General features: G+C 56.2%; 1 protein-coding gene across 10 annotated transcripts; it reads left to right on the top strand.

Annotated features, from left to right (window-relative positions):
• The first annotated feature begins 1,859 nt into the window (after window positions 1-1,859).
• Window positions 1,860-19,630, top strand: DDR1 (discoidin domain receptor tyrosine kinase 1). 10 transcript variants are annotated; one of them, XM_047795168.1, is made up of 20 exons: window positions 1,963-2,019; window positions 5,259-5,429; window positions 5,885-6,081; window positions 8,476-8,608; window positions 8,699-8,801; window positions 9,009-9,237; window positions 10,890-11,037; window positions 11,290-11,398; window positions 11,874-12,060; window positions 12,170-12,416; window positions 12,970-13,065; window positions 13,181-13,332; window positions 14,214-14,379; window positions 15,075-15,185; window positions 16,206-16,450; window positions 16,624-16,751; window positions 16,965-17,180; window positions 17,608-17,842; window positions 18,351-18,500; window positions 18,616-19,630. In XM_047795168.1, exons 2-20 carry the CDS (start codon window positions 5,423-5,425, stop codon window positions 18,754-18,756), a joined length of 3,000 nt encoding a protein of 999 aa, XP_047651124.1. In that variant the 5' UTR covers window positions 1,963-2,019; window positions 5,259-5,422; the 3' UTR covers window positions 18,757-19,630. The 10 variants fall into 10 exon arrangements, with proteins under 10 accessions (XP_047651125.1, XP_047651126.1, XP_047651124.1 ...); XM_047795167.1 differs by lacking the exon at window positions 1,963-2,019 and adding an exon at window positions 3,720-3,773; XM_047795169.1 differs by lacking the exons at window positions 5,259-5,429; window positions 5,885-6,081 and having other exon boundaries at window positions 1,860-2,019.
• The last annotated feature ends 1,184 nt before the right edge of the window (window positions 19,631-20,814 follow it).

Here is a 20,814-nt window from a genome sequence, read left to right on the forward strand (position 1 = left end):
AGTGGGAAGCAGCAACTTGTCAAAGATCTAAGGCAAGTTACAACCTCTCTGGGCCTGATTCCCTTTTTATGAAGAGCCCTGCCCCAGCTACCTCAGAGGCCCTGAGGAAACAACCAAATGATAGGCAAAAACCTGGGAGAATATCTAGCATGTCCACTGCTTTTCTGAAGGATCCCACCATTTCCTCAGGGTATTCCTGGCTGGGGGGCTGCAGGGGGAGTGGGGACCCCAGGTAGATATGGACAAGTTAAAGGTGGAATTAACTCCTCCCTCCCCCTCAGCCATGGCTGTGCACTGTGCATCCAACATGCTGCTGCCAGAAACCACTTTTAAATTAATACACATCTAATCATGCCATTTCCCAGCTCAAAAGTCCAAGGCCCTTCCTCTTCCCTTTCAGAGTAAACCAAACTATTAATGAGATCACCCCACCTCACTGTGCCTTTCTGGGGTTATTCTCCTGGACAGACTCTGTCCTCCAGTCATAGCTGCATTTCACATAATTGTGTTTACGTCTCCCTGCTATCATTCCCTCAGCTTCTTCAGCCAGGAATGGCCTTGCCTCAATTCTGCAAATCTTTGTTTGACTTATGGCTCAGTTCAAGCTCCAACTCTTTCATGATGCTATCCTTGCCCTTGCCTCCCCTCCGCCTCAGGAGGACCTGGCCTGCCTCTCTCTTAGGTTCCCAAGGCCCCTTCCAGCTCTGACTATAGCAGAGATCATGCTATCTTCTGTGATTTTATACATACATATACAGATATATAAACACATACAATACACATATGCATATTAATACCTACACACACACATGCAATGTATACATCTTGGCTCTCCCTCTAGACTGTAAATACTCAGAGGATGAGGATTGGATTGTGTTCCTCAGTGTATCCTTTATAGCTCTTACCATCAGAACCCTGTTCTGCACAAATCCTTCATAACCATGGAAAGAATTGGGAAGTGGAACTCGGGGACTTAAGTGACACATGAGAAAGCCACAGATGGAGATCATGCTAGTGGAGTTTGGATGGTCGCTTCCATCAATGGGGCCTGCATATCATCTCACATTATTATCCCAACAGACACCCAGGGCAGGTACTCTTATCTTCATCTTACTGATGAGGGGCCTGGACGCCACAGGGATGGTGATTGGCAGTTTCAATCCTAGCTTCTCAGAGGCAAAGCCTTGCTCTCTCTCCTCCCCTTTTAGTACTTTGCTTCCTCTCAGGTGAGGCCTTGTTACTGCTCCCTCCTGGCCCTACCCCTCTCCAAGCCTAATCAGCCTCCTTTGGCTTTGGGGAGAATATTTTCCAAATCAAGAACTGGATTACATTGTTCGATGATGGCATTGTACTTCAGAGATAACAGGTAAGAATATGTTTGAAATTGGGATTACTATTGAAAACTGAGGGTGCCTTTTGGCCTTGGGTACCAGCTATGCTTTGGTATGGCTGGGGGAGGGGTGGCATTAACCGCATAATACTCTGAGGGCAGCCAAGTGGGACGCTGGAATTCTAGTCCTCCCAGAGGGCAAACCCTGAAGGAGGAAGTAAATTGCTGGGGATTCAGGAAGGGGGCCTCCAAAGGACCACTGTTAACTTCCTCTCCCACCTTGTGTCTGTCTCTCCTGCCTGAATCTTCCCCTCAACAGGACCAAATGCCTGCTGCCTCAGCTCTCAGCCACCGCCGGCCGCTGCCGCTTTCTCCCTCGCTCCCTCCCTTCATCTCCCTTTGTCTGGGGTCTTTGTCTGTGGTCTACCCTTGGTTCAGTCCTCCGCCTTCCCTCCCTTTCTCCCCGGCCTGGCTGCTCCCTCCCTCTCTGCGGGGGCCGGGAGGCTCGGCCTGGGGAGCTGGCTGGGTTGCCATGGTCACGTCGTGGAAGCCAGCCGCAGCTGGCCCAGGCAGCTGCTCCGGGGCCCTCGATGGGCGGACAAAGCCAGGCAGCCTTGGCGGCCCCAGAGCTGGAACCCCAAAGGCCTGAGACTGGGGTGACTGGGACCCAGGAGAACCCTAAGCTGGAGGTGAGAGGGAGGAAGTCGGAGCTGAATGGGGAGGGCAGGAGTTAGGACTGGAGTTGGGTCCTCCCTTCACGGGGAGGGACCAGGTGGTCCAGGCTGGAGGTGTGGTGGGAGGAGAGGAGCGTGGATGGGCTGCCGCCGCGGAGAGGAAAGGAAGGATGGGGAGTAGAGAAGGCACTGAGGTGTGGCAGAGGAGGTGCAGGCTAGGATGTTCCCAAGGGGAGGTCTGGGGCCTCTGTGTCCTGCCATCCAGAAGCAGGTCTGCTTCAATCTTTGGAAATGGGGCCTCTGTCCCCCCACCCACCCGTCTGTCCCTCAGTTGCCCCTTCCCTTCTCTTCTCCCCAGGCCCTTCATTTCAATCCCTGTGCCCCTGTCTTCCTCTGGGTTTCATTCTAACCCCTTCTCTCCTTTGTCCCCTTGGCATGTGTCCCCCCCACCCTTTTCCTGTCTCCACTGCAGCTCACTCACTCCCCCAGCCCTTCTCCCCACACTGCAGGGCACCAACCTTTTGCTGTGCGCCCCTCTGTCGCCATCCTCCCTTTCCTCTCTGGTCCCCAGTTCCCCTCCGCTTCAGCTGCAGTTTTTGTCCCACCTGAGTTCCACGACCACAGGCCTATCTCCCTCCAGCCCCAGGCTGCCCACAGCTGAGCTCACTCTCACCTTTCTCCCTGTGCTGCACCATCTCTTACTCCTCCTCCCACTCCTGGGCCTCAGTTTTCCACGTGGACTTGGTGGCATCAGGCCTGACTCCTACCCACCGCCTTGTCCACCCTTTACCCCCCCCAAGTGGATTCCCACTCTCCCCAGCTGCTGACCCAGCCTGCTTGCCCCAGAGGCAGCTGTATCTCACAGGAAGGGGAGTGCAGCTTGTGTGGGGGCCCTTCTGGCTCATTGTCTCTCACTGGTCCCACTGGGCTTCCCCGTAGTGGCCAAGTGGTCGCAGGCCTGATACTGCTCTCCTCAATGTGCCTCTCCTCACATTTTTTCATCTGTTCCTCCTCCTCTCCTTCCTGGGCAGCAGGAAGCCATTGGCTTGAAGGGGAGGGAAGCCCAGAATGGGAAGACATGGACGGTGGGAAAGGTAGAGGGTCCTTTGGGGGCTCAGGAGGACGGGGAGGCTTCTGGAGTTGTGAGGGATTCAGGAGATGTGGGATGGGCTCTGGGGGCCATGGATGGGTGGGTTGATGGATACACTCCATCTTTGGTGCTACTCTGGGGGACTCTGGACGGCTGGTATTTCCCTCTCTGGCCCCTGAGAGTCTCGGCTCAGAGCCTCGCATTCCAGCCGGCTCCAGCCCCTTTCTGCTGTCACTTGATTCCGTTGGGCCCCAGCCCTGCATCCCTCACACTCCTCCAGCTCTAGGCTTGGAAGAGGTGGGCATCACCGACTAGGAATTTCTCCTGGGGGAGAAAAGGGAGCAAAGGTTTCAGGATTCTATGGTTTCTTCTATTCTCCACAGTGGACCCCTCTGTCTGGCACCGCCATGCCACCTGGACGGGGTCAGCGTGGGCCCGGGGTGTGGTATGTCCCACTGGGGTGTGAGGGGCTGCGGCTACTGCCGCTTCCCTGAGGGGTCAGGCTGCAGCTCAGCCAGGCCGCCTGCCCGGAGCTCCCCCGGAGGACAGCCCCTAGAAGGAGGGGCGGAGAGTCCGCCCAGGTGAGGTTACTTGGGAAACCCTGGCCCCACCCCCATCCTGGCTCCGCCCCGGGCCCTGCCTCTTCGGGCCCAGATTCCCAGCGATTGTCTCCGGAGGGGTAGGTGCAGCGGGGAACCCTGGGGGTTTGGTAGGAGGGAACGATGGGAAGAGGCAATTCTCAGAATGGCCCCGGGGCTGTTAGTGAGCCCCTTAGCAGTTATGGGGCCCTAGGGTTTGTGTGTTGACCCGCGGGTTGGAGTTCGTGCCCATACGTGCCTTGGCCTCTCCCAAGGGCCAGCCTCTTCCTGGTAGTGCTTTTGTGTACTAGTCTGGGACTAAGTGTTTTTTCTTGGGACTGTTGTCTGGGACTGCACGTAGGGTGAGTTTTTATCTATCTGCTGTGAGGTGCAAGGGGGCAGAGATCTGCAGTGGGGTGAGACCTTACCCTGTAGGTGACTGGCAGGTGTGAGGTGTGGAGAGAGGTGGTGGGGCCCAGGAAGGGCTGAGTGGGGTGGAATACCTCCTACCACAGCTCTTCTGTCCTGCTCACCTCACCCAGCAGCTCCCAGCTTGACTTGCAATCTCCCACTGGATTTCATTACTCAGTCTCTCCATCCATCTTCTCTGGGTCTCTGGTATGGTTCCTTTTTGGCTGTGTGTGATTTTCTCTTTGCCTCTCTATCCTCCTCCTCCCCACCACTCACCTTGTCCAAGCCTATCCTTGCCAGCAGTCGACCCTTCGACCCCACCAGGGCCAAGCTGGGCCCAGGGGAGGCCTGCCATGAGGAGGACTCCTGGGCTTCCAGCAGGGAGCCCAACAGAACCCCGGGGCCGAGAGTCTGGACCCCAGGGTCCTTGAGAGGGCTGGGGAGGGCTTTGTGGAGTTATGAGGAGCAACTGGAGGGTGCAAGTGGAGAGGAAGAGGCTGGGAGAAAGGGGGCTGGCCCTTAGGCTGGGTTGGAGTGTAGGGGACCAGAGACTCAGAGGGTGCCCCAGAGAAGCAAATTTTGCTTGGTAGTCGGTGTATAAAGAGTGGGTCTAGGAGGCCTGCTTGGACAGGTGAGGCCTGCTCCCTTCCCCCATTCAAACTCCTGCTGCTGGACCGGGCACCAGGCCTGTGGGAACCTGCTGCTTCCCTGTGCCCTGGGGCTGCTCCCCTTCACCTCCCTCTCCAGGAACTGAGCCCAGAAAAAAAACGGGAGTAGGGAGGGGGGCCATCCCCTCATGGGGCCAGGGAGTGTGGGAGGCCGGGAGCGGTCTGGGTCCGCAGCTTGTCCCTGGGGCCCCAGCTTCTCCAGTTCTTCTTTGTGGGTATCCTGGGAGTGGGCTGCGGGTGAGTGGAGGGGGATGGGCACGTAGCGCGGTTACCTGGGGGAGTCCCGGGCGCGCGGGGGAATGCGGGGTGGGCGGGGCGGGGCGGAGAGGAGCGCAGGGCCCCGGAGGGCGGTGCTGGGCGTGGGAGCAGCGGGGACATCTCGGCCCGGGAGGGGGAAGGGAGGGCAGAGGCTCGGGCGCGCGGCGAGCAGGCGGAGGGGGGAGCGGGGAAGGGGAGGCGGCGCCTGGGCCTGAGCCGCCCCAGCCCTGGCTCCTCTCCCCGGAACAGGCCCCCGACAGCTGCTCTCGGGAGCCGCCTCCCGACACCCGAGCCCCGCCGGCGCCTCCCGCTCCCGGCTCTTGGCTCCCTCCGCCTCCCCCTCCCCGCGCCCCGTCGCCGCCACCGAGGAGGCCCCACTCGGGGTCCAACGCTGGGGTCTGCCGCGAAGAGCGATGAGAGGTAGGGAGAGCGGCCGGAGGACCCCTGCGGGGCGGAGGGGCGAGGGCAGCAGCCTCAGGCTCGGGGACGCTAGGTGGCCGAAAAACGAGGGCCTGGCAGGGAGGCAGGATGTTCCCCGGGCTGGACTTGGTTGTCCAGCGCTCGGTATGTGTCTATTCACTTCCCCAAGGCTCTGGCTCACTGTCTGAAAATGAGGGGAACCCCTTGACCTCTGAGAAAGCGTATTCTAGCCTTGAGGAAGGACCCCCTTTACCCGGTATGGAGGAAATGAACCCTAGAAGACAGGTGCTCATATGTGTTCCCAATGAATCATCTCCTGACCTCCTGGAGAAGCGGGTCTGCCCTCCCACCTGGCCAGTCCCTGCAGGCATCTGCTAACTGTTACGTTTCCACCGGGGCAGCCTGGCCTCAGCCCAGCAGAAAGAGGACATGACGCCCTGATTTGCCATTGACAGCTGCTTACCCACGCTGGATGGTCAGTTGGTTCCAGCAGGAGTTACTGTCATTGCCCAGTGAGCGCCATCGTCAGTGTCCCTCCTCCACCACCTCCTCTCCAGTCTTCACTCACAGGTCCCCTGCTGGCTGGACATTTCAGCACCTCCATCCCAGCCAGAGTCTGGTGCTCAGACTCACTGTGGCCGAGGGCACACAGGTGTGTCCAGAATTGAGTGGTACAGTGGAGACAGGTGACAGCTGAGCATTTGGGAAAATAGAGAGATGGCTCTTCTTATTGTCACTCTAGGCCACCCAAGTTTCCTTCCTCTCCCTACTCTTTTGTCTTCCCTTTGGCTTGGTCACCTTGATTAATAGGGGATGGGCTCCGGTTCTCTCAGGATCCTGTGCCTGAGGACCTGAGTGTCTGTGTCTCACACTGTCCTCTGATCATAGGAGCATGTCTGTCATTTCATGTTCACAGGTGTCTGAAAATAGCTATTCACTAAGTGATGGGATTGAACTTGAAAGAATGCTGAGGTATGGATGGCGCTGATGTGTGTGTGAGTGCCTGTTTGCCCTGGCTGGGGGTCTGTCTATGTGTAATGGATTTAAGAGCATGTCACATGTAAATGTCTGTCTCTGAAAGCCTGTGAGGCAGGGTTGTGTGTATTTGCACGTGCACACAAACGTGTGTGTGTGTATGCCCAAATGCTACATCTAGCCCCAGTGTTTACAACTGGCTCTGGAAGTTCTTGTGTCTGACCATGAGTGCTGAGTGTGTGTGTGGGGGAGTGGGGTGTAGAGTGTGGGGATGTGTACAGAGCTGTGTGGGTGTCATCTGGGTTGGGGAGTGGGGGCAGGAGAAGCCCTTAAGAGCTTGTGGCAGAGTGTTCCAGCCCCTGGCTTGTAATTGGTTGCAGTGGAGCAGAGTTAGAGTAGGTCTTCTGGGCCTGTCGTTGGTGTTTCTGACCCAGTGGAGAGAAATGGGGTAACTTGGTGTCAGAAAACAGATTGCCCCAGACGTCTCTCTGTGCATTTCTCTGCTTGGCTCTGTGCCCTGTGCTTAGAAGCCTGCTCTGTTTACCTCTTGCTTTGTGTTTCTTGCCCTGTCTCCCCCTGCCTTCTATCCTCTGCCTGTCTTTGTATCTCTGCCCCGGGCTCCTCTTGCTCTGTCTGGCTCTGATGACTCATCTGGGATAGGCATGAAGGTTACTCAGGGGAACAAGGGCCCTGCTGTTCCCGGGAGAGGTGGGGGTGGAGAGCAGCACCCAGGAATCCCAGGCTGGCTGCCTGGGGCTCTGGCAGCCTGCTCCCCTGTGCCTGCTCGTGGACTTCCAAGGGACCAGACATGATGCTTCTGATTCCAGCTCTCCTTTGATACCCAGGTCCCCCCACAACTCAGTCAACCCCCTCAGCTGCTGCTTTGGAGCTGTGGGGTCTCAGCTGCCTCTTACATTCCTGCCCTGGAGCATTATGGGAGCAGCTGGAGGACAAAAGGATGGGGGAGTATCCCCCATACTCCTCCTACCTCCTGGGGTGACCTGGCTTCCCTGTCTTTAGGCCCGCCCTCATCTCCAAGGCAACTCAGCCTTTTCCTCAGCCTTGGGCTCTTTCTTCAGAAATTGGGAACTGGGGATAGCAGGGTCTTAGGAAGGGAAGGCATAGCAGGGAGAGGGGATGGGATGCTTTGGACCTGATGACAGAAGGGGTAAGGGAGTGAAGGGCGGCCCTAGGGGTCCCCAAGGATTCCAGGGCCTGGAGGACTCAGTGAAGACCTCTGTTGGGAAGAGGACTGGTCAGGATTGCTTTTCCTGAGGCTGGGGAGGGTAGATACCTAGGTTCATAAGAACTAGTCGTTGGGAGTTCCCGCCGTGGTGCAGTGGTTAACGAATCTGACTAGGAACCATGAGGTTGCGGGTTCGATCACTGACCTTGCTCAGTGGGTTAACGATCTGGCGTTGCCGTGAGCTGTGGTATAGGTTGCAGACGCAGCTCGGATCCCGAGTTGCTGTGGCTCTGGCGTAGGCCGGTGGCTACAGCTCCGATTAGACCCCTAGCCTGGGAACCTCCATATGCCGCGGGAGCGGCCCAAAGAAGTAGCAAAAAAAGAAAAAAAAAACAAAAAAAACTAGCCGTTGGAATGGTTTTGCGGGGAGGTGGGGCAGGGAGGGGCGGCAAGCTGCCTGGGCACCAGTGAAGATTCTCAAGCTTTAATAGGCACAGATAACCTGGAGATTGTGTTAAAATGCAGATTCTGATTCAGCAGGTCCAGGGTGGGACCTGAGATTCTGCATTTCTCCCAAGTGCCCAGGTGTTACTGAGGCTACTGGGTCATGAACCAGAAGGGCTATAGAGAACATTGAGATTGGAAGGTGCTGGGTTCCCCCACTTCTCTTAGAATTAAGTTCCTAGGTGGGGAGGGGACCAGAGTTCAGCTCAGTCTTTGGCACATGGGAAACAGTCTAAAAATATAGCTGATACTGTTATCAGTTGTCATTTCACTGCAATTATCCCGAAGCAGCCCATTCTATTTGTCTCTTGTTGGCTGTGACTCAGTTTCCCTGACTGCCCTTTAACTTACCCCCCCCAATACCCGTTATGTTCCCTGCAGAGATGCTGCCCCCACCCCCTTAGGCCCGAGGGAATAGGAGCTATGGGGCCAAGGGCCCTCTCATCTCTACTGCTACTGCTGCTGCTCTTGGTGGCAACGGGAGATGCTGACATGAAGGGACATTTTGACCCTGGTGAGGAGACTGGCTCTTGGGTCCCTGAGGGATGGGGCCTGGGAGACTGAGTCGGGAGCCATGACCCTCTGTATGCCTGTGTTCACCCAGCCAAGTGCCGCTATGCCTTGGGCATGCAGGACCGGACCATCCCGGATGGTGACATCTCTGCCTCCAGCTCCTGGTCAGACTCCACTGCGGCTCGCCACAGCAGGTATCTGGCATACCTGGGGCTGCCCCAGAGGGAGCACCTGGGGCCTCCACTCACCCTTCCAACTCTCTGCCCAAGCCAAGAGGCTTATGAGAGGGCCAATGCCAATAAAACCCCCACAGTACTGGGCGGGGGCAAGGGACTTTAAATACTGGAGACTGAGGCAGACCTCAGGCCAGATGTTCCCTGTGACCTCCTGCCTCCTCCCAGGCTGGAAAGCAGTGACGGAGATGGAGCATGGTGCCCTGCAGGGCCGGTGTTTCCCAAGGAGGAGGAATACCTGCAGGTGGACTTGCGGCGGCTGCACCTGGTGGCGCTGGTGGGCACCCAGGGGAGGCACGCGGGGGGCCTGGGCAAGGAATTCTCCCCCAGCTACCGGCTGCGTTATTCCCGAGACGGCCTCCGCTGGATGGACTGGAGGGACCGCTGGGGCCAGGAGGTAAGGCTGGCAGGGGCAGCGCCCAGGGAAGGCTGGCTCTGCTCTCCCCTCCAGCTGTACTGCCTATGCACTGATGACTCGTAATGTCTCCCCTCTCCAGCCCAGGCACCCCCCTGAGCTCCAGCTAGTGTTGCAGACCTGACCACTCTCCACCTAGATGTCTAATGGGCATCTCAAACTTCCATAAACTTCTCAAGCTGAACTTGAGTCCCATTCCCACCCTAAACCTGCTCCTCCCCCAGCATTCCCCAGCAAGTGGTACTGCCGTATGTCCAGTTGCTTAGGCCAAAGCTAAGATGATATCCTTGATTCCTTTTTTTCCTCTTACCTTCTACTTCCAAAGCATTATTTAGCGTAATTTAGCAAGGCCAGGCTGTTCTAGCTCCATGATGTTTCCTGAATCCAACCACTTCTTACCACTTCCACCTCTATGGCCCTAGGCTGGGTCCCCACCAGCTTAGATCAGTGCAACAGTCACCAAACTGTTCTCCCAGTTTCTTTCTTTCTTTCCTTTTTTTTTTTTTTTTTTTGGTCTTTTTAGGGCCAAACCCACAGCATATGGAACTTCCCAGGCTAGGGGATGAATTGGAGCTGTAGCTGCTAGCCTACACCATAGCCACAGCAACACGAGATCCAAGCCATATCTGCGACCTACACCACAGCTCACGGCAACGCTGGATTCTTAACCCGCTGAGCGAGGCCAAGGATTGAACCTGCATCTTCATGGATCCTAGTCGGGTTCGTTACCACTGAGCCACAATGGGAACTCCCTAGCTTCTTTCTCTCCTGAAGTTAAATCTCCACCTGGAGGCTATATCCAGGGTACTGGAGAAAATGCAAATCTGATGCCTCACACCTGGCTCACAGCCCTCTGCTGGCTTTCCTTGCTGCCAGAACAAAAGCTGAGCTCCTTCCTCAGTACAGAGGCTTAGCTTGTGTTGGCTCCTGTCCACTTCCCTTACTCCTCTCACTCTAACCGGAGCCATGCTGCTTTTCTCACTGTTCCTGGAATAAGCTAGGGCTCCAGACACTTTCACTTGCTGTTCTTGGTGCCTGGAAAGCTCCTCCCCTAGCTGTCCACAGGCGCTTCCTCTCTCCATTCAATTCTCCCCCAAGATGTCACCTCCTCAGGAAACCTTTTCTGACTCCCCACTTCCCGCTGCTCTGGCCCCACATGCTGCCTCTTGTTTCTCCTACCGGACTCTCAGTCCCACTGGAGGGACTAATGCTCACCACCGAAAATGTGCCTGCCTGGGCAGAGTGGGTGCTCAGCCAGCATCTGCTGAGTGAACAGAGGGATCAGGGTGAAGGAAGAGGGGAACCCAGAGCAGAGGTGCAGAGCCTAGAGGGACTGGGCAGAATCGAATCTGGGAACAGGGGAATGAATAGCTTAGAGACAAGTGGGTGGAGCCAGGCAAGGGGTAGGAGAGCTAATGCTGGAGGTCAGGACAGACCATCAGGCTGAGAGAGGAGTCAGAGGGCTTTGCTGCAGCCCTTTGGCATACAAATGCCTGCCTGTACCGCACAGCCCTGGGTACTCAGTGCCACCTTTCCTGCATCTCTTTGTGGCCTAGGGAGCAGCTAGGGGCTGGGAAGTTAGATCCTATTCGGAGCCCCCTCCACCCATCCACTTCCTGCATCCTGCTCCACAGGTGATCTTAGGTAATGAGGATCCTGGGGGAGTGGTGCTGAAGGACCTTGGACCCCCCATGGTGGCCCGAATGGTTCGCTTCTATCCCCGGGCGGACCGAGTCATGAGTGTCTGTCTGCGCGTGGAGCTCTATGGCTGCCTCTGGAAGGGTGAGTTGTTCAGACCCCTGAGGATCCCTTCCTGTCCTGGGGACTGGGAAGTGGGGACAGCAGGGAGGGGCGTTCAGGATCCTCCTTCTCCTGTTGGGAAGCTATCACTCTGAGTAACAAGGGGACTTGCCTCCTCTGTGCCAGCAGCCTACGGAGGGATATGAGAAAGGGGCCTGAAAGCCATTCAGGCCCAATGTAGGGGTGGGGGATGGAGGCTCCGTGCCCCTAACACCCCTCCTTCCCCTGCCCCAGATGGACTCCTGTCTTACACGGCCCCTGTGGGGCAGACGATGTACTTATCTGAGGCCGTGCACCTCAACGACTCCACCTATGATGGACACACCACGCACACCGTTGGCGGGTGAAAGAAGGGGCCCCACAGGACACGGAGCCTGGGATGGGAGGGTGGACGGAGTCGGGGGTGTTGGTTAGTAATCTGTGCAGTGAGAGGGAAGAACTGTGGAGAGGGATGGCTTAGGTGGGGCCTCAAAGGACAGGACCAGGATTGAGGGGCAGCAAGGCGACTGCTATCTCATATGACACTTGGTGCAAATTAGAAAAAGGCCTGCCTCTGCTAAGACACTTTTATCTGTTGGAAATTGTCACGATAAACACACACGCCATAGGTTGAGTGGTGCCCCTTGGAGGCAGTGCCTTTGCGCAGCATGTGACTGCAAGGTGCCCTGGACGGTCCTGGGTGGGGGAAACGGAGCTGCGTGAGGTTGGGCTGGGAGTGGGGTTGCCAGCCAGGCCACTGGCGCAGGGTTGTAGAGCACCCAGATGGGTGACACTTGCTTCTCTTCCAACCTCCTCTTCCTCTACTCCCTCCTCTCCAGGCTGCAGTATGGAGGTCTAGGCCAGCTGGCAGATGGTGTGGTGGGGCTAGATGACTTTAGGAAGAGCCAGGAGCTGCGGGTCTGGCCAGGCTATGACTACGTGGGATGGAGCAATCACAGCTTCCCCAGCGGCTATGTGGAGATGGAGTTTGAGTTTGACCGACTGAGGGCCTTCCAGGCCATGCAGGTTAGTTCGTCCAGCTCCCAGGGAGGGCTCTGAGACCCGGGTGGGTGCCCTGGGCTGCTGCCTGGACTCTCCTGGCCTTGACCTCGTGTCCCTCCTCCTTCCCCTCCAGGTCCACTGTAACAACATGCACACCTTGGGAGCTCGCCTGCCTGGTGGGGTTGAGTGTCGCTTCAAGCGGGGCCCTGCCATGGCCTGGGAGGGGGAACCTGTGCGCCACGCCCTAGGGGGCAGCCTGGGGGACCCCAGAGCCCGGGCTGTGTCGGTGCCCCTGGGCGGCCGTGTGGGCCGCTTTCTTCAGTGCCGCTTCCTCTTTGCTGGGCCGTGGTTACTCTTCAGTGAAATCTCCTTCATCTCTGGTAAGCCCCTGGTCTCTGGCCTGTTCCCAGCCTCTGGGACTACCAACCCGTAGTGCCCCCAAATATCCACTCCTGTCCGTCACTCAGGAGACTTTCCAAGCAGGGGTGCCCCAGATAACCTGAACCCTTCCCTCTTGCCCACCCATCTCGGTCTTTCCTTTATGAGCCTGTCACTCGTGACTGACATTGAGCAGAATGACAGTGAGGTTGTTAAAATACTGAAATATTTCATGCTGGTTGAGAAACAGTCTCTTCTCTAAGCCTCCTGAAACCCAGAGTCCCCACCCTGGGCTCTCCCCAGGGGTCCTGCCTCTCCCTATGATCCAGCAACTAAAAGGTAAACATCCACCATAGCCACAACCCACCAGGACCTTCCAGGATCCTGTTTCCACCACCCATTCTGGCTGGTTGGGACATATACTGAGTATCAGCCCTGCTCCTAGAATTCTCCTCACCGAGAATAATAGAATTCCCTCGGTCCCGTGTATGTGTATCCCTTTGGTTGTCTCTTCCTATGTGACTCCCTCTTCTCTTTTTTCTTCCTTCTCCTCAGATGTTGTGAATGACTCCTCCCTGGCTCTGGGGGGCACCTACCCACCAGCCCCCTGGTGGCCACCTGGCCCACCTCCCACCAACTTCAGCAGCTTGGGTGAGGCGCCCGAGGGCCCCCTCTGGCTGGGTGGGTCCTGCACCCCCAGTCTTCCCTGGCCCCCCATGGCTACGTAGGAAGCCTCCTGTGGTCCTGACCCTTTTGCCTCTGCCAGAGCTTGAGCCCAGGGGCCAGCAGCCCGTGGCCAAGGCTGAGGGAAGCCCAACTGCCATCCTCATCGGCTGCCTCGTGGCCATCATCCTGCTGCTGTTGCTCATCATCGCCCTCATGCTGTGGCGGCTGCACTGGCGCAGGCTCCTCAGCAAGGTGCGTGGTGTGGGGTGGGCACCCTGGGGCTGCTGGGGATGGGGCAGCTTGGGGAGGGCTGGGAAGGATGTGGGTATGGAGAGCGAGGCCCACCTGTGTGGGGACTCCTGCGTTAGTTAGGGTCCATAAGGGGCCACAGAGCACAGTCCGATGGGAATAATTAAAGGGGGGCTCAGTAAAGAGACCGTGTACAAAGGTGTGGGCAGGGTGTATGGAAATCATGAGGAGTGCGCTTCTACAGCCCTGGTCACCACAGAGCTGCTACCATCCCTGGCCTGCATGGTGAGAGGCAGGTACCGGAACCCAGGAGGAGCTAGGTATGTGAAGAGGGCCTGGGAGGGGCAGTGGACTCTGGTTCAGGGATGCAGCTCACCTGAGTCCATCCATCCCTCAGGGTGGGGCTGTGAGAATAAATACCTTGACCTCACTTCCTGCCTGCCCTCCCAACTCCTGCTGGGGGTCCTGTCTGGCCAACCCAGAGCCAGCCCATGAGGCAGTCCACGTCAGTCAAACTTTTGGGGCCAAAGCCAGGTGGGAAAAAGTAACAAGTGGAGCTAGAGGAGCAAGCGGGAGAAGTCCGGCAGAGCCCAAGCCCACATCTTTCAGGCAGGAGTCCAGTGGTGGTGGACTACTGCCTTCAGGTTGATAGTTATATAGACTGGTAGGATCTGGGTTGGAATCCCCTTGTGAGACATCAGGGAACTCACTTCAATGCTCTAGAGCCTGTGTTCCTTTACCTCTGAGATAGAGTTAAAAGTAGATGCAACTCTAGGACAGTTATGAGGACTGAAGGAGGGGACACAGGTACAGAAGTTAACGAAGAGCTGGGAGGTGTGTGCTAAGCAGTAGCTTACATCGCGTTTCCCATTCTCCACAACAAGGCCGAGCGTCGGGTATTGGAAGAGGAGCTGACGGTTCATCTCTCTGTCCCTGGGGACACCATCCTCATCAACAACCGCCCAGGCTCTCGAGAGCCACCCCCTTACCAGGAGCCTCGGCCGCGTGGGAATCCACCCCACTCTGCTCCCAGTGTCCCCAACAGCTCTGGTAAGACCCGCCATGTTCCAGTCCCACCACCTCCTTCCTCTGCCTGTCTTAGTGTATCCTTTCCCCTCTCCTTTCCCCTGCCTTTCTTTGCCTGTCTTCCTCATGTTCTTATTTCTGTGTCTCTGGTCGTGGCCCTCTATATTACTCCATGTCTCCACCATAAAATCTCAGGAATTTCCCACATAATCATGTCATCCCATCACAATCTCCAGTGGGCTCATCCTGTTTCTGTGCTCCCCACACATCCTTCTCTCTTCTCTGTTGTGCCCTCTCATTGTGTCTTCCTGGCTCGTCTCCTTTCTCCTAGACTCACCGTGTTCACTCCATCCATCTGTCCATTTTCTTATGTACATATATATCCATTCATCATTCATCTATACTCATCCATTTGTCCACCCATCATGTGTTTTCCCCTCCATCATCTATCCACGCAGTCATTATCCATCCATCTGTATCTATCCATTTGTCCATCCATCCATCCATTTTCCATTTATCCATCCAGCCATCCAACCATTCATAATCCACCATCACCTGCCTATCCGGTTATTCAGCACTTTCCAGATCCTCGTTTTATCCCTGCTGTTAGTACATCCATTCTCATCAGCTCCAGTCTTGCCCTGTTCTGTGTCTCCCTGTCTGTCTAGCCTTTGAGTCTCATCCCTTCCCCGTGTTTCCCCTCCTCCTTCTCCCGACAGCGTTGCTGCTCTCCAATCCAGCCTACCGTCTCCTTCTGGCCACTTACGCCCGCCCCCCTCGAGGCCCGGGCCCCCCCACACCCGCCTGGGCCAAACCCACCAACACCCAGGGTAAGCCCCTCTGCCCCAGGCTCTGCCAGACTCCCCACACTGGGGCAGGGAAAGCCCTCATACCTTGCACTCCCTCCTCTCCCTACTGTGGCCTCTTTTGCTCTCCTGAGCTCCTGAGGAAGCTCTTGTGCCCTTAGCTCTCCTCTGCTGCCGCTTGCTCCTTTTTAAGGCCTCCCCCTTGTGCTGCGGAGGAGAAAGCACCCTGGTTCTCGGCTCTGTCGCCCCTCCTCCTGTCCCACCGCATCTCTTTAGCTCTCCAGAGCCAGCGAGGAGGTTGCTGTGGTGGCTCCAGGCTCTTCTGTAACCCTCTCTTCACTCACCCCTCTCTCTAGAGCTGCAGGGAGGGCCTCTCCCCCATGTGTGTTCTCTCCGCTCATGCCCCTGCCCTTCCTGTCTGCTCCTCCTCTCCTCCATGTTGCCTTCTTATTGTCGCCCTGTCCCCAGGACTGAGGGGACAGCTCTGCTTCCTCTCCTGTCTGTAGACTCCTTGTTGTGCAGGCTGTGAGGAACTGTTCTCCTCCCCCTCTCTGCTCTGTGTGCTCCTGTCTCTGCCTGTCTTGGAGCTTGGTGTGTTGGGTCAGGGGGCGTTTGGGTAATAACCATGGCGGGGGGCGTGGGCAGAAGAGCTGTGTAAATGGGAGGGGCTGGACAAGGGTTTGGAAACAGAGGATGGCTAGGACCATCCTTCTTCTGATGGAGAGTTGAGGAATTCCACTTCCAGCCGAGACTTTCTTCATGGTCTTGGACTGTGCTGGGATCCTTAGAGAATAAGATTTTATGACATCAGCCATGTGCAAAGCTCTGGCTCCATGAAAGCTCTGTAATGCTCACTCTTGTCCCATGGCAGCGCCTCCTCTGTTTGAGGCTGCTGGGCGGAAAACCAAGAGGATGGAAGGTAGACCTGGCTTCTTGCCCACCTGGGAGACGGGGGCCTCTGGGAGGCAGGGGTGTGGAGAACTGTGTCTCTCAGGGGCTGTTCCTGATGCCTTGTCCTGTCTTCTTTCCCCCTCACCCCTCTAGCCTACAGTGGGGACTATATGGAGCCTGAGAAGCCGGGCGCCCCGCTTCTGCCCCCACCTCCCCAGAACAGCGTCCCCCATTATGCCGAGGCTGACATTGTCACCCTGCAGGGTGTCACGGGGGGCAACACCTATGCTGTGCCTGCACTGCCCCCAGGGGCAGCTGGGGATGGTCCCCCCAGAGTGGATTTCCCTCGGTCGAGGCTCCGTTTTAAGGAGAAGCTTGGCGAGGGCCAGTTTGGGGAGGTAAGTAGGATTCCCGCCTGGCTGTCAGTCGTGTCTGTCTCTACCTGGGGCTCTGACGCCATGCCCACACATCCCTCTTGGGCAGGAACCTGTCATCTGTGACTGTTATCCCAACTTACCCTGTCACCACAGTGAACCTTGTCACCCCCTAGCAAATCACCTTCTTTCTCCAGGTGCATCTGTGTGAGGTAGAGAGCCCTCAAGATCTGGTCAGTCTTGATTTCCCTCTCAGTGTGCGCAAGGGACAGCCCTTGCTGGTAGCTGTCAAGATTCTACGGCCAGATGCCACCAAGAATGCCAGGTGAGGACCGGGGTGGTGTCTGGAAGAAGGAAGGGGAGGCTGTAAAGAGCGGGGAGCGATCTAGAGAGACGCATGATGGAAACCAACAGAGGGGGAGTGTCTGGGGACTAGTGAGTCTGTGTGCACACGGGGGTGAGTGCTGGACCTCAGGGGCAGGAGGGAAGCCGCAGGTCTGCCGCTCGGCATCCCGCCACCTCTTCCCTGTTTCTCCAGGAATGATTTCCTGAAAGAGGTGAAGATCATGTCGAGGCTAAAGGACCCAAACATCATCCGGCTCCTGGGCGTGTGTGTGCAGGATGACCCTCTCTGCATGATTACGGATTACATGGAGAATGGCGACCTCAACCAGTTCCTCAGTGCCCACCAGCTAGAGGACAAGGCGGCGGAGGGGGCCGGGGATGGGGAGGCAGCCCAGGGGCCCACCATCAGGTACTCAAGGAGGGAAGGGGGACCACGGGGTGGGCAGGCAGGAAGAGGCCCCAGGAGGGGGGCTGGGATGAGCCACAAGTGGCCATGTTCATCTAGAACTCCAGGGGAAGGAAGCCCAAGGTGACAACAGTGAGGGTGGTGAGAGGACTTGGACATGTCGGGACTTCCCTGTGCCCTCTCACCTTGCTGCCCCTGAGTCCACGGTGCAGAGCATAACAAAGCAGCAGCTCTCTGGGGTTAGATGAGCTGAAGAAAGGTTGAGTGGGCACTTACCCACTGGCTCCAACTTGGGCTTTCCATTTTCACACCAGGAGGAGGGGTAACCTGGTCCTGGGGAGAGGGCTTGCCTTCATCTCCCAGGAATCTGTGAGGTGGGGACGAGTCTAGGGCTGCCCCAGTGACCTTCTGTTGTTGCTCCCATACTCAGCTATCCCATGCTGCTGCATGTGGCGGCCCAGATCGCCTCGGGCATGCGCTATCTGGCCACACTCAACTTTGTGCATCGGGACCTGGCCACAAGGAACTGTCTGGTCGGGGAAAATTTCACCATCAAAATTGCCGACTTTGGCATGAGCCGGAACCTCTATGCTGGGGATTATTACCGCGTGCAGGGCCGGGCGGTGCTGCCCATCCGGTGGATGGCCTGGGAGTGTATCCTCATGGTGAGAGGCCCTGCCACAGGCAGGCAGGGAGGGGAGGTTAGGGGAACACTAGCTGCCACTCAAAGCTCTGGGATCTCATTCAGTCACTTGCCTTCCCTGGACTGCATTTCCTCATCTCTAAAGTGAAGGTTTGGACCAATGCTCTATAAGGGAGGTCAAGGGACTGGAGAAAGCAGGGAGGTATGGTGTGATGGGAAAAGGTCTTACAAGAGTGAGTGTGAGAGATGGAGTCAGGGCAGCAGAGAGCAAGAGAGATAAGGAGGCTAGAAACAGAAGGCAATGAGTTGGGAGTCAGGACCAGAAAATGGGGGAAGGATGGGTAGAAACGGGAAGCGGTGAGGACTAGAGCCAGAGAAGAGCAGCAGGCTTAGTGGGAGAGGGCCAGCTAAGGAGAGTGGAGTGCCGTGGCTGGGAGGAAGGCGGGGGGTGGGTGATGCTGGGTTGGGGAGGGGGGAGTCTCTGTTGCCTGATGCCTTTCTCTGTCTCTGTTGCCTTATCCATGCACCAGGGGAAGTTCACGACCGCAAGTGATGTGTGGGCCTTTGGGGTGACCCTGTGGGAGGTGCTGATGCTCTGCAGGGCCCAGCCCTTTGGGCAGCTCACGGATGAGCAAGTGATCGAGAACGCGGGGGAGTTCTTCCGGGATCAGGGCCGGCAGGTCAGAGCAGAGAAGGGGGAAGATGAGGCCGGGGGTCCGGGAGGGCCAGAGCCTGTTATCTTGGGAACTAAAGAATATTTGCTCCCTGCCTTTCATCCACACTGCTACAATGTAGGTGTACCTGTCCCGGCCCCCAGCCTGCCCCCTGGGCCTGTATGAGCTGATGCTTCGGTGCTGGAGCCGGGAGCCTGAGCAGCGACCACCCTTTTCCCAGCTGCATCGGTTCCTGGCAGAAGATGCGCTCAACACAGTGTGAATCCCAACACCCAGCTGTCCCTCCCACAGGGAGGATTCAGGGGAGGCCAGCGGCACTAGACAAGAGGACCTAACAGCACCTCCACTCCATTCCCCTCCTGACTGCCCTTCACCTCTGGGAGAGGCAGTGTGGCTGCAGGTGGGCTGGGCCTGCCAGGGAGCCGACGCCCTCCCTTCCCCGGACATGCTCTCATGCCCACTTCCTGCTTCTTTCCTAGAAGCCCCTGCCGCCCACCCAGCTGGCCCTGTGGATGGGATCCTCTCTGACCTCCTCTAGCCATCCCTTGGGGGAGGGGAAGGGAAAATATAGGGCAGACACTGGACCTGGCCCACAGGAGCACCTGGGCCCCACTGGACAACACTGGTTCCTGGAGAAAAGGCTGTGGCCACCCCCACCCCCCACCCAGCCTCTCTGTCTCCGTCACACACTGGACCCCACTGGCTGAGAATTTGGGGAGTGAGGAGGACAAGAATGGGAGAAAGGGGTTCCCTTGTGCCTCCTCCTGGAACTGCCCTCAGCTTTGGCCTCTCTCTACTTCATCCTCTGAAAACACTGGACCTGGGGGTGATCCCTGACCCCCACCCCCCAGCCTCCCCACTTCCCACCTGCCGTGTTGTAGCTAGAACTTCTCTAAGCCTGTATGTTTATGTGGAATAAGTATCGGGATTAGGGGGAAAGACAGAGCAACAGCCTGTGGCCCTGGGGTTGGAAATCTCTATCATAGCCGCCACACTGGTTTTTCTATAATCACTTGGGGTTTGTACATTTTTTTGGGGGGAGAGACACAGATTTTTACACTAATATATGGATCTAGCTCAATGCTATTTTAATCCCCTGCACTAGGCAGGTAATAATAAAGGTTGAGTTTTCCACAGCCGTGAGTGATTTCTTTGGGTTTTGGTGAAATCTGCCTCCTGCACCCTCCCTAGCCCATTTCTTTTCTTTCTTCCCTTCTTTTTTCCTTCTTCTCCCCATTCCATTTCCTACTACGTGTTTTGTCTAGCAGAGTGTTCTGTTTCTGGACAAGCCAGGCCACCGCCTGTGGGGAACCCTGCAGGAGGCCTGGGGGAGCTTAACACTGTCTGACCCATGGACCCCTCTGGCAGTCAAGAGAGGTCTGTTGATTCCTCCTCACAATTATGCTTTAAAGCCCATTAAAAAGTTATTACATATGTAATCAAAGAAATCAATTGAGAAGGTTTAGCACAATGTTTTTTAAAATGATGATGTAGTAACAAATGTGCTTCTTTTAAATATGTATAATAACAAAACCTAGCAGCAGGTGCAATAATTATTGACATTTTTCAAATAGTGAGCAACAATGTTCTGAGATTTCTATAACTGTAGTAGGATAGGAAATAACTGTGATGTCTATTAGTGAGAAGTCACAGGTACTGCCAACAGTACTGGGGATTTTGCTCATGTTCCTACTTGGAGGAAATGCTAAATTTCACTTAGGGGTTACTGAAAAGAGGTGTAGTTTTTTTTTCTTGCGCAAGTTCTAGGAACTTCCTCCCTGCACCCCAGGGTCTGTATGTCCTAGGTGGAAAACTTCTTGATTAGCCTGGTCTGCTGTGCCAATAATAACCCAATAGGTGTGAATTGTTTGGGAACCAGAACCAAAAGCCTACTAGATCATCTCGGAAGCTTGGAAGGATGAGCCAAAACCACCAAGAGAACATTTAGCAAAGAGTTCAAATTTGGTTGGAAAGAAAAAAAAAAATCAGTTCCAAGTATTAGAAAAGGCAGACCCATTTTGATGGCAGTTAGTGGGAAATAAAGACCCTGGGTTATAGATCTGAGTCCTGCTCGAACCTACGTTAAGTCAGACCACTGACCCACAATTTAAGACAAGCACTGACAGGACAGGAGTTTAGTGGTTAGAACCCAGAATGGTAAGCAAAAGAAGCCACAGCAGCAAAGCAAGAACTCCCAAATCTCTGCACTCAGAGCTCTTAAGCTCTAGACCTATGCAACCACTTAAGAGTTCATTTGAATTTCAGTCTCAGCATGTTCAAACCCGCTGCTTCCCCATGCTTCTCTGACTCAGTGAACGGC

Source organism: Phacochoerus africanus, chromosome 9, assembly GCF_016906955.1.
Source record: "Phacochoerus africanus isolate WHEZ1 chromosome 9, ROS_Pafr_v1, whole genome shotgun sequence".
Classification (NCBI taxonomy): Eukaryota; Metazoa; Chordata; class Mammalia; order Artiodactyla; family Suidae; genus Phacochoerus; species Phacochoerus africanus.